This window comes from Bos grunniens, chromosome 4 (genome assembly GCF_055505025.1).
Source record: "Bos grunniens cultivar Pamir isolate PY7600 chromosome 4, Bosgru_T2T1.0, whole genome shotgun sequence".
Lineage (NCBI taxonomy): Eukaryota > Metazoa > Chordata > Mammalia > Artiodactyla > Bovidae > Bos > Bos grunniens.
In genome coordinates this window covers 50,933,670-50,947,378 of record NC_141168.1, presented here as the reverse complement: position 1 = coordinate 50,947,378, position 13,709 = coordinate 50,933,670, and the positions used below count along the sequence as shown (strand labels likewise).

The window sequence follows — 13,709 nt, the reverse complement described above, 5'->3', positions numbered from 1 at the left end:
GCTATCTGGTTTTGTTGTTTTTGAAATTTATTAGGGGCAGTAATTCAAAGAAAACAATTTAATTTCTATTTTATTTGCTCCCTTTCTGTCAAGAAATGTCCTCTAATTGATAATATTGGTAAGAGATAACAAAAGCCCTGGATGGGCAAAGAGATCCTGCTATAATACAAAGAGATTCTATTAGAATAACTAACCAAAGTCAGTTGTTTTTATTCAACAAATATTCACGGAAAACATTTTTTTTTTTTTTGGTTCCAGCCCCTGTGTTAGGCTGCTGTAATGTAAATATGCCCTCGGGGAGTTCACACTTAGGGAAAAGTAGACAAATATTTATATGTAGTACTCTGTACTAACTAAGGCTGTGAGAGCAGACAAGGGAGAGTGGCCAGCTGTCTGGAGGGGTTTGGGAAAAGCATTCTAAATTGGTGGACACACTTCAGCCCTGTCTTCAAGATAAGTAGGAATTTAATTTGTCTTCTGACCCAGATAATATTTTAAAGTGCACTCTAGAGAAGCTTCTAAAATAAGGTGTCAAAGAGAATCTTCTATGCCATCTAGAAGATGAAATAATGATTATAGACTCAAACCCAACATGGTGGCAAGGAAATGACAGACATATAACAAAAATAATACCTTCAGTGAGGCATTTGGCCAGGATTCTTCTGAAGTCTTTGTAGTTTAAAGACCACTGGATAACTGACTGTATACCGCAGTGGCCGTAGGGTGTTGACCAGTTGATTTTGTAAATACCTTAGGGCTTAGTTCTCAACATCATCATACTATCCTTTTCATGAAGTATTAGTCACTCGGTCGTGTCCAACTCTTTGCAACCCCATGGACTGTTGCCTGCCAGGCTCCTCTGTCCATGGGATTTCCCAGGCAAGAATACTGGACTGGGTTGCCATACCCTTCTCCAGGGGACCTTCTCAGACCAAGGACTGAACTCCAGTCACTGGCAATTACAGGCAGATTCTTTACTGTCTCAGCCACCAGAGAAGCCCCCATATTCATGAATGCCTTCAGTAAATATAAACAGGCTATACTCTCAGTAGACCAAAATGGTGGATCAAATCTAACAAGATAAAATAGGATATCCTACTTGCTCTAAAAATCTAATTGCAGATATATTCGAAAGACTTGGCTCCTCAGAAAATGGGAAAAACACATAGGGATTTCCATCAACAACTCAATATGAGTCAACAGTAATTAGATTCAATTCTCAGACTGTGTGCTTTGGAAATATAAGATAATTAGCAACCAGTGTTCTGGCTTAGCAAGATGCCAATCTTTCATGTTGTGTATCAACAATATTTAGATTTTTAACTAAAACTACCCTAGAAAGTACAAGACAATGATTCTCATACTTTTTATTCTCAAGAGGCCTTTTCTGTTTGTTTTTTCATTTGTTTGTTTTGATGGTATTTTTTTTTTGTCACACCACAGCCTGGAGGATCTTAGTTCTTTAACCAGGGATTGAACTCAAGCCCCCTGTAATGAGGAATCCTTTTCAATCTTGAAAGTTATTGAGGATTCCCAAAAACTTTTGTTTATGAGGATTATGCCTCTTAATATATTGTATGTTAGAAATTAAAACTGAGAAATGTTAAAAACGTTTATTAGTGAATTTAAAAGTTATAATGATAAACCCACTGCCTGTGAACATAAATACCATATTTTATTTAAAAAATAGATATATTTTCCCAAAATACGAGTGCGAAGAGTGGCATGGTTTACCTTTTTGCAGATCTCTTCAATGTCTATCTTAATAGGAGATGTCTAGACAATCATATCTGCTTCTGCCTTTACTCAGTTGTTATATGTTGTTTAGTTTAAGTACAATCAGCGTGTGAAGAAGATCCAGCCTCATACAGATATATACTAGTGGGAAAAGGAAGTATTTTAATAGTCCTTGCAGGTAATTGTAGAGATTCTTTTTTGGTACTATACCCAAACTCGACAGATGGTAAGGATAAGTTGCAATGCAGAATCCAAAACTGTATCAGTGAACTTTTCATACAGTGTTACAGCAAAATTCAGAGGACTGTCTTGTACTTTGAACGGATCTTTTACCCATGTGTGCTTTTGTAACATCATGCATTGCTCAGCTAGAAAATACTGGTTCATTACATTATGCAGAACTTCCAAATATTGACACAATTATGGTACAGTTAAAACACCACGTTCATTCATATCACCATTGATCTCATTAGAAAAGTTTCCTTAAATACTGAGGAGTGGTCAAGCTATATCCCAAAACAGAAGTTTCTAAAATTCTAATTTTTGCTTGAAAGCTCAAACTTTTATCATCAGCAATAAATGTCAGTTGTTTTTGTTAAAATGACAAATTCACTTAATTCAGTTTTGGGAAAATGTCTGCCAGATTCTTAAGTCTGAGTAACCATAGTTTGTCTGTCAGTTGTTCGTTCTTTCAAGTAAAAATGGTGTTTCATGATAAAAACAGCTAGTTGTGTTTACCACTTGAACTTTTCCATCTGGAGATGCAGCAGCCATGTTTAATTCAGTCTTCTGATTTTGTGTCACAGAATATTAAAGAGAAAAAAAAAAGAATATTAAAGAGACGTGTACTCGAGGTTGACATTAAATGAAAATAATAATTGATCATCAAGGACATTCTTAGGTGAAACTGGCTTTTTTGTTTGTTTTTAATGCTAGTGCAGGGCAGGGAAGAATACAGTGACAGCTTGGTGCCACTGTGTTGATTTATGCTGAGATGTCAGCAGTTTACCACCCATCATTGCTCTGTAGCATCAGTGCAAATGTTAACACAATAAAAAAAGCAAATATCTTAATTTTATTATGAAAATAGTTTTGACCCCATAGATCCTCTATGCCCTGAAAGGGTCTTGAAAACCACCGCTGGTATAAGGGATTATAGAACCAATAAGTCATCTGGGTGATGGGTCCTCTTACAGGCCTGTGATTTTTCTTTCTTGGATTCTTGAAAATGAGGTTAAGGTGCACCACACTTGAAGAGGAGGAGTGAATTTGCATAAGCAGGCAGCGGAAACAGAGCCAAGCCTGTAACAAATGAGCTCTGCATTTGTAGATCTGCCTTTTTCCTGAGGCTATGGGAGACAGTTCCTTTTAAAACAGTCATGTTACAATTAAATGATCTTAACACCAGCTTATGTATATTAGATAATATTTTTTACAGAATAAAATTTAAAACAAACCAAAATCTAAGTTGAGATGAAAAATTTTAATTTCTAAAAATGGGATGGCTTCAAAACAGTTTATAATGAATACATATACATTTGGGATATTCTTATTAAAAATGAGAATAAAGAAAAAGCATATGCGAGACAGCAAAAGAGACACAGATGTATAGAACAGTCTTTGGACTCTGTGGGAGAGGGCGAGGGTGGGATGATTTGGGAGAATGGCAGAGACATGTGTATTATCATGTGTGAAACGAATCGCCAGTCCAGGTTCCATGCATAAGACAGGGTGCTTGGGGCTGGTGCACTGGGATGACCCAAAGGGATAGGATGGGGAGGGAGATGGGAGGGGGTTCAGGATGGGGAACACATGCGCACCCGTGGCGGATCCATGTCAGTGTATGGCAGAACCACTACAATGTTGTAAAGTAATTAGCCTCCAATTAAAATAAATTCATATTAAAAAAAAGAAAAAGCAGAAACTGAATAAACATTGTCTAAAAGGAGATGCTAATAGTGTTTATGGAAGATAGGTCTTCGGTGACTTAAAGTTTTTTTTCTTTTTTGCTATGTCTACTTTCTGGCTTCTAGCCATGAACAGATAGTGCTTTAGTAGCAAGAATAATAAGAAAAAAATCTAATCTAAAGTAAAAGAAGAACTTACATGTCTCAAACTTTATTTGTACCAGTAATCCATAGCCAGGTAGAGGTTACTACAACTGAGAAATAATTTAATTTGGACCTTTTGGGGGTTAAAAGAATTTTAATGTTGCAGAATTTATTATACACTTTAATTAAAAAGCTAAGGATTTGAACTTTGTGAAATAGAAGAATATCACTGACTATAGTAAAAGACAGAGTCACCCTTCATAATTTCCCCATGTCTGGTACACTTTAGGAGCACAGTCATTTTCTGACTCACAGTCATTTCTGACTGATGGAATCTGGCCTAGTAAAGCTTAATTTTTAACCTACTTGCTTTCTTTGCCTGCTGTAATTGCCTGTAGATGATCAAGTCTCTGTAAGACTGCTTCTTCTCCTGACTAGAGAAGTACGTCTAGAGCAGCAGCAATGACTGCAGTGCATGTTGCATAGAAGGCAATGCAGAAAGACAAGAGCAGGGAGGAAGTGCCATGACCTTGGTCCACTCATTCAACACCCCTGTTCAGTTCCCCTTTAATGAAAGAAGGAAATTGAACTAGATGGTAGCTAAGGTACCTTTCCTTTCTAAGAGTTCCTCCAATTCTGTCAAAAGAGATCTTTGCCTGAATTTGAGGTTTTCCCCCCAACATCCCAACCATGATGTTAACAAGTTTAATGTCTGTGAAAAAAAAATCATTATTTTTACCTTTTCAGGTTGGTGTATAAATTGTGAATTTCAATATTATAGTAAAGAAATTCCCTGTACTCTAATGACATTTCTTTTTGCTTTTGAATAACCTTTGATAACTTTTTCATATTAAACCATGAGAATAGAATGTCAAAGTTGAAAATTATATGATTAGACAACCATTGCTTATTTTATTGTCTTTTATATCGTATTAACCATATATGATATTAACCATATTAACCATAAGCATAATTAATCATATCACCAAATTAATAAGTGGATGCAAAACACCTAGCCCCTCAGGTAATGAACCTGATACTGCGTGCTAATAGTGCATTTTTATCCCCTGAGAAATTTGATTATCCTGTTGTCCTCCCCAAATCTTGTCAGGGTGCTATAGGATAGCATTATTCTTTCTACTTTACAGAGAAGACATTGAGAATTAAGAAACAGTGTCAAGGTTGCATAAATAACTAGACATTTAAGCATAGGACCTAGTTTGCCTAATATCCAGGATAGTAAACATGATTCTATGCCATTTCAAGCATCTTTATCTTTTTGTTCATTTAACTGACTGATACTACTAAAAGGCACTTGCTTATATCTTTATCAAAGTATATCTTTTATTGCTGTAAACTAGATGTCAGGCTATCAAATAGATAGAAGAATCCTTTAGAAGTGCCATATTTCAAGCTCTCAGTAGTCCAGTATCTATAGGCCCTTAAGGAACTCACTTTTCTGCATTGTCATAATTTTTAATTCCCTCACTGATAGACCTTTGAGTTTCCTCTTTTACTTCTCTGGCCCTTTCACCAACTTCAGAAATTGGCTCAAGTCTTGAGAGAGAAGAGGGGGTAAGGGGCCATTTGTATAAATCCTTCCTACATTTTCATCTTACTACTAGGACTAGACTCCAGTTCCCCATCCCATCTGCTCCATCTCCTCCTACTCTGGGGCATCTTGCTTGCAACTCCCTGGAACCTGAGCCCTTGATGAAATGTGAAGGGTAGACTGTTGCTCTGAAATGTAGGTGAACCTCTTTCAGATCTTCTATGTAGAAAGGCTTATCTTTACCATCTACATTTAACCATGTTTTTCTTACTGAAAGAAATTGAAAAAGAAAAGCTGACTGCCCTCAGAAATAAACCCATTTTCATTTGTGAGTTGTCTTTAGTTCAGTTCAGTTCAGTTGCTCAGTCGTGTCCAACTCTGTGACCCCATGGACAGCAGCATGCCAGGCTTCCCTGTCTATCACCAACTCTCAGAGCTTGCTCAAACTCATGTCCATCGAATCGGTGATACCATCCAACTATCTTATCCTCTGTCATTCCCTTCTCCTCCCACCTTCAATATTTCCATCAGGGTCTTTTCAAATGAGTCAGTTCTTTGCATCAGGTGGCCAAAGTATTGGAGTTTCAGCTTCAGCATTAGTCCTTCCAATGAATATTCAGGATTGATTTCCTTTAGGATTGACTGGTTTGATCTTGCAATGAAAGGGACTCTCAGGAGTCTTCTCCAACACCACAGTTCAAAAGCATCAATTCTTTGGCGCTCAGCTTTCTTTTTAGTCCAGCTCTCACATCCATACATGACTACTGGAAAAACCAAAGCTTTGCCTAGACGGACCTTTGTTGGCAAAATAATGTCTCTGCGTTTTAATACGCTGTCTAGGTTTGTCATAACTTTTCTTCCAAGGAGCAAGTGGTTTTTAATTTCATGGCTGCAGTCACCATCTGCAGTGATTTTGGAGCCCAAAATAATAAAGTCTGTTACTGTTTCCATTGTTCCTCCATCTATTCGCCGTGAAGTGATGGGACTGGATGCCATGATCTTAGTTTTCTGAATGCTGAGTTTTAAGCCAACCTTTTCACTCTCCTCTTTCACTTTCAACAAGAGGCTCTTTAGTTCTTCTTCTCTTTCTGCTATAAGGATAGTGTCATCTGCATATCTGAGGTTATTGATATTTCTCTCGGAAATCTTGATTCCAGCTTGTGCTTCATCCAGCCCAGTATTTTTTCATGATGTACTCTGCATATAAGTTAAATAAGCACAAGGGGTTTCCCTTGTGGCTCAGCTGGTAAAGAATCCTCCTGCAATGCGGGAGACCTGGGTTTGATCCCTGGGTGGGAAAGATCCCCTGGAGAAGGAAAAGACTACCCACTCCAGCATTCTAAATATGTGAGTTGCCTTAGAGACCTTTACAAAGTATCAAATACTGTTCCTGGCTTTAGGAGCCGTTGAGTGTGTAGAATGTTAAAGGTTAGAAAGAAGTGGGGAAGAGAATGGAAAAGATGCATGTTTGGGGCATCCCAACTTGAAATTCGGTTTCTAAATCATCACTGAGAGAACTGCTTAACCTAAGATGTACTTCAAATATGGTGCTATGGTAGGAGAGAACCTACCCACTTATGTGAAAATGTTTTCCAAGTCTACAAGCAGCTAATATTCAAATGAAATTTTAGCAACAAAATATATCTATAAACTAAAGATTTTAATGAAAATCAAGGCAATGGTGCCATGGCTTAGAGCTGGGGCTTCAGTGACAGATGTGGAAGTTTAAATCCTGACTCTTGTTCTAACTGGTTGTGTGAACCTGGACAAGTTAATTAAGCTCTGTACATGTTGCTTTTGCATACATAAAGAGGATGAAAGTTCCTATTATTGCCTCATAGAATTGTTAGGAGGATTTAGTTACCTAATGGATATAAATGTATATAGTGTTCCCTGGTAGCTCAGACAGTAAAGAATCTGCCTGCAATGCAGGAGACCTGGGTTCGATCCCTGGGTCGGGAACATTCCCCGGAGAAGGGAATGGCAACCCACTCCAGTATTCTTGCCTGGGAACTCCCATGGACAGAGGAGCTTGCGGGCTATACAGTCCATGGGATCGCAAAGTCAGACAGGGCTGAGTGACTAATTCAGAGGATAAGTCAACTTACCTTCTTCTTCCTGGAAGATGTGATAGTATCAATCTTTAACCCTGCTGTGAACATCACACACCCTGTTTTGGTGCTGACAAATTGTCTTTAGCCTTTTTCAAGCAATGTCAGATAAACATGTCATTGGCTTATCACTTTTCTTTTTTGGTTATTTAACCTTAAAAGAGAACATTAGCAAGCCAGAAATAGCCCATTTTGTAAAAACTGCATAGCTAGACAGATCTTTGATCCTTATTAGGGTAATAATCCATCTGTTATGGAAATAGATCAATTTGTAAATTAAATTGATTAATCTAGCAGGGAAAAAAAAGGGTCTTGACTTTTCCCACAGTAAGCATTTCCTTTTTAAATGGTAGTCATCTTAAAACAGAGATTTGGGAAGACTCAGTTTTCTACTATTCTTTCTTTTTCTGCTCAACTCAGAAAAAAGATTAAATATCTATCAAAAAAAAAAAAGAGAGTAGAGTTCAAGCTTTTAGATTCACTAGGGTCTGGTTGTTCCTGGAGGTCTCATATTTTTGACGGGGTTTAATGTTAAAACCTTTCAATGACTATCAGAACATTTTTACACTTGATCTTAGTGAAAAGGCTGAGAAGCAATATCAGAATATTTTTAAGACTCATTGGTTAGTTTAGTAAATATATAACTATGCTTGAGTTATCTTCTGCAATTAGTTTACTTTATTATTATTTTCATCCTGTCTGATAAAAAAAAATCTCCCAATGATTCTTCTAACGATGTGTGGTTGGAATAATAACTTCACATGCTGAAGAGTTTTGTGCGGCAGCTGAGAGGCATGTAAATACAAGCTGCTTATTTGCAAGAAGCTTCCAGATTTGCAATATGATTGCTATGGAAACCACTTAATGAAAACCTTATAACCATCTGTGTGGTTTGATGGATTTTAGTGCATAGCTGAGCTGTTTTTGTTTACTGTTATTAAAATGTTGAATGGAATATATTAACCCACAAACATTGACTATTTGAGATATTAATTAGTATTGTATAATGACATTGTGCCTCAACCCCCAAATAAAATAGGTTTAATAATAAACCTAGATAAAACATGTATATATCTAATATATTGTAAAGTTGATTATAACCTTGAATTTGGTCACTTGTCTGTATATATTTTTTGGATTATGTGGAGAGTTTTGCTCTGTTAGTAAATTATTATAGTAGTAAGATTTATTTTCATGATTTTGGAATCCATTTTTTTACTTGATATTTATTGAACATCTTCCTTGTACCAGATTCTATTCAAGATTTAGTCTGAGTTGTTTTTTTGTAAGGTTAGAAAAGAACACACACACCCCAACTTTGATTTTGTTGTCTTTTACATGGAAACTGTACTGTTAGCCCAAGATAAAATGAGTTGCTTGACTATTGTTAAAAAAAATTGACATATGAAACACAGAAGGCTCTGCCCTGAAGATATCAGCACTAGGTTTGAAAAGGAGAAAGGAAATGTTTTTAATGCACATCCTATCCTCTAAAATACTTCTTATTAAACATCTCACATGGATATCAATTTGGATACTTCACAGAAAATATTGATAGTTAAGTAAATATTTTGAATATCATTTTGATAACTTAAGAATACATTGTACACATTATAGACACATTTTAATAAAATAAGAACAGTTCTTAGTAGTAAATTCTAAATTCATTGACAACTTCGCCAAGAGCAGAGTTTTTCCCATTTAATTATTGTAATTAGTTTTTATAATATCTTGACCCTAACTTTGGGTGGTGAGTCTAAATCCCATAGTGTCTTCTTAAGAGCCAGGAATAGTGCTTTCTATATTGATGTGGTTATAGCTTTTGACTTTAGGATAAGCACCCTTAACTGTTTTTCAGTTTACTTCTTACTATTGAATTTGTGACCAAATTGGAAGAGAGTGAGTACTGGAGAAAGAGAAAGTGTGAAAAGTACAGGAAGCCTTCTCCTTCACCTTAAAAACATGAATGATTTGTAAAATGAGATGCTTGGACTAAATAACTGTAAATGACCCTAAAACCTTTAAATGTTATATTAAATTTTATATTAAAATTTAAATTAATTTATTTAAATTAAAAATTTTATATTAAAACACCCTATAATCCATTTATGTTAGCTAGTTCTTCAGGTTTAGCATAAGTGAGGCAATTGTTAAAAAGAGACAGGATTTAATATTAGAGTTTTTATTAGGTCTTCTGTATACTCATTACTGTTTGACTGAACTATATTAAATTGACAATATTAGGTTTAAATTAATACGTATAAGGTGCCAATGATTTCTGGCTGTTCCGTATTGGACCTTTCATTCTTTAGTTGGAATTGAGTTACAAAGATTTGAAACAGTTATAATTGTATAGTAGTAGCTCTCAAGCTTGATTTAAATGCTGGTTTTTATTTATCACCACTTTAAAATTTGCATGAGATGTCTCAATTCACATATGCATTCTTGATCTCTTTACCAAACTTTCCAGTCTCCCTTGGGCTGCCCCGCCCCTATGTTAAATCTCTAGTGTCAGAAACACAACTCCTTGTGGTTTCCCCCCTCCCCGCCACGCCAGGGGCACAACAGTTTATCTTGGCTATACTCTTTTTAGTAATGATGTTTCCATTTCTCAGTTAACTAAACTCAAACATGAGTCATCCTTGGTTGCTTATTCTTTTCCCTTAGCCTTCCACATCCAGGCAGGCAGAGTTTGTCTATTCTAGTTCCTTCCCCTCTTGTAATCATCTCCGCTCCATATTCTCTGCCCCTCCAGTTCAGGACTGCTGCTGCTGCTGCTAAGTCGCTTTAGTCGTGTCCGACTCTGTGCGACCCCAGAGACGGCAGCCCACCAGGCTGCCCCGTCCCTGGGATTCTCCAGGCAAGCACACTGGAGTGGGTTGCCATTTCCTTCTCCAATACATGACAGTGAAAAGTGAAAGTGAAAAGTGAAAGTGAAGTCGCTCAGTTGTGTCTGACTCTTAGCGATCCCATGGACTGCAGCCTACCTGGCTCCTCCATCCATGGGATTTTCCAGGCAAGAGTACTGGAGTAGGGTGCCATTGCCTTCTCAATTCAGGACTAACTTCCCCAACTTCCCCTTTAGCCAGACTGGGACTGGTCTCTCTCCATGCCCCTTCTCTATGTTATCTGGGACAAGGAGATCAGATGGACATTGCTCAAGCAATTTCAGTCCTGCCCTTTCTCACTTCAGAAATTTGAGGGTGGGGTGGGGTGGTGTGGCAAGGGCTCTTATTCCTCACCAAACATGGAAACATCTGAAGTCCGTAGCTGAATGTTCACGAGTTTACAGCAGTTTTCCCAAACGACTACCATTGTCTCCTATCCTACTCTGCCTCTACAAGAACCACATTCTTTATCCAAAATGAATATGCCTGTGCCTTGTTCTTTTGTTCATGCCTCTCCCTCTGTCTGGTAGACCCTCTCTCTTACAAGTATTTAATGCTCAATGAAGATTTATTAGCTGAATTATTTAATAGTGATAATGACTATATTTGTATTTTTTGCATATTTTTCTTTAAAGTTTTGATTTTTCTTGAAATTGTGATTCTTTTTGAACCCAGTTTTTTTCCTTGACATGCCATTTTGTTCCTATGTCCTGCCTTAAATATTTCTAAATTTCATATAAATCTTTCAGTGAAGGAAGTGGTCATGTGATAAATATTCCTTTGTGAGTTAAAGAATTAAATAGCCTACTGACTTTGTTTAAAACTCTTCTCATTTATATCATTTTCTTCCTCCTATAACTTGAAGAAGGAGTGTGGTGGGGGAGTGTAGAGATAATATAAGGATATATTTGAACATATCAGGATAAAGAATATGGACTTTGGAATCACAAATCTAAATTTGAATAACAAACATTGAAAGTTTCTTTACCTTTTTGAGCCTCAATTTATTTCTCTGTAAAATAAGGATTTAAAATGGTTTATCTATAAAATCCTAACATCTGTTATAGTGTATGACACATAGTAGGTCCCGAGTCTAATTTGGGGGGAATTACCTTGAAGGATGAGGATCATTCTAGTATGTCTCTGTAAGTATCTGAAGTATCTGATACTCCATGAATGACTTATAGGTTAACTATTTTATATCACACATTTTCTCTGTTCTGTTGATGTTTTAGGGACAGTGATTTTAATTCTGTGTGGTATTCATGCCACAGTATAATGTGGTCAATCCATATGATGCTGGGTATCATTTTACTGGATTTTTAGGGCTTTTCTGGATTTAAGATTGTTCCAGATGATTTTCTGAGAGCATTTAAAACAAAATATGTGAAACGTTAGTACATACCTTAAATTTTATCAAGTCAACTGGTCAGGTTGCTATTTGGATATAGCTATAGGTTCATTTATTCAGCTTTAGATTATTGAAAGAGGAATGTGGATGTTGAGTGGTTTCCTTCTTTGAAAAGGAATATTTATGTGTTATAAACTTTTAGTTTTGCTCTTAAGATGGGGTGAGTACTGCGTTGTTCGTACTGGACTTCAGTGTTCCATTTGTTGTTTATTTACAGAAGAGGAGGAGGACGGAGCTCTGGTGAAAGTGGAGGGACAAAGGAAGATGAGTCAGGACAGTGTTCACCACACCACAGGTGATGAGCTGGTGGGAAAAGCTTATTTTGGTCTTGTTCACTTTCCTTTTCATCACTTTCTCCCTACTCTAAAGATGTGTCCTCAGCTCCCTGCGGTTGGGTCCTTGGGTCTGGATCTCTTATGGCTGATAAGCTGCTTAGACCCATTTAGGATGCATGAAAACCACTTGAGAAGGATTTATAAAGTAAGCCAATTTATACAAGGTATTCCTTCCTGAATTACTTTGTAATGACTCAATTAGCTTTCATTTCTGCACAAAGGAGATTTAGTTGCATAAATTAGCTTATCATCATTGAGGAAGTGTCACTGCTAAAGGACAGTTTATAGATACAACATGCAGTTGCTGTCAAACCTATAAGAATGTAATATAGACATCTGTGTATACTTTGTGCTTGAGCAGAACAGACTTCTGCCATTCAGAGACTAACAGGGGACAACAAGTAGCCCAGGGGACTAGCAATGTAGACATCTCTGAAAAGGTCAACTTGACACAGGCTCTGACAATCGACCCACAGCTCTGTCTTCTTTGATAAAAATCAGATAAACTTAAGACCGCTAATTGATCTGCAGCCTGTTTAAATGTTGGCCATGCATATCTTCATTGCATATGATTAACACAGAAAGCAAATGAATTGGGTAAGAAATGCCAGAGTCCAGTGACAGCAGCTTAAAAATGGGAAAAGGACACTGGTGGCCTAGAAGGCTAGGAAGGATATTCCACTTATCCATTTCCACTTGGCACATGGCCCCAAGTGCTAATTATGACTGAGACTGGAAAAATAGCTATATATGCTCTGTACAGAATCACATGATGCAAGCAGGTTTTCTTGCTGGTTGTTATTTCCAAATAGCAGGAGATAAACCATATCTGTAGTGCAGGCATGGGGTTAGTTTTGATAAATCAGCAATTATTTTACACGGAAAGAAGAGAAGGACTGCCTTCTTATCAGGACTTTACACCTCTTCATAGCCACATGTCAGCTGGGGCAAGGTCTGCCATATCATCCCATGTCCTGCAAAGAGCTATAGATGGGGGTCGCCTCCCCTTGCTGATATGGCCATACATCACTCTTTCAAGCTGTCAGGGGCAGGGTGGACAAGAAGTGTGTGTTCAGGAAGTAGCTTTCCAGAGTCCTTCCTACTGTGACATGTGGAAAGGAAACAGAGGCCTGACTTCCGGACCTGGACAGGAAAGCAGGAACAGGTTGGTGCAAGAGGTTTGGGTGTGCTTTTTTCAGAAAGGAAGTGAGGACGAAGTCATTAGATGTGAGTCCTCTGTTCCTGCAAAATGCAGCTATAAACACCATGTCTGAGCAAAACCTTGAGGACGACATTCAATGGCAGTGGAAGTACATATGTTTTGTTATCATGAAGCTTCTGCTAAAAGCATGTCATTTTCTTTTTTAAATTTCAGTGTAGGTGTGGAAACTGGACACATACAGATATTCTTCCCATAAATATAGTGTTTTGGTTTAAAGCAATTGCATTTTTCAAAAATCCTTTTAAAGTAACTCTCTCCCAAATTTTTGCCTTTGAGGGAAGGAAAAACAAATCAGTTTTTCCTCAAAGGAATGCAATAAGGAGATCTAGCTTTTCATGCAATAGCCATAAAGCACTGCAATAATTCTTATCTTTAGTGACACGAAATTCTTTTCAAGCAACA

The 13,709-nt window shown here is 37.2% G+C and overlaps 1 protein-coding gene across 1 annotated transcript in view; it reads left to right on the top strand.

The window, feature by feature from the left end:
- The window catches only part of SKAP2 (src kinase associated phosphoprotein 2), a 171,152-nt gene that overhangs the window by 135,786 nt on the left and 21,657 nt on the right, over window positions 1–13,709 (top strand). Inside the window, exon 10 of the mRNA XM_086396355.1 lies at window positions 11,968–12,045. Within this exon, the coding sequence (XP_086252481.1) occupies window positions 11,968–12,045 (78 nt within the window). The remainder of the gene's footprint in view (window positions 1–11,967; window positions 12,046–13,709) is intronic.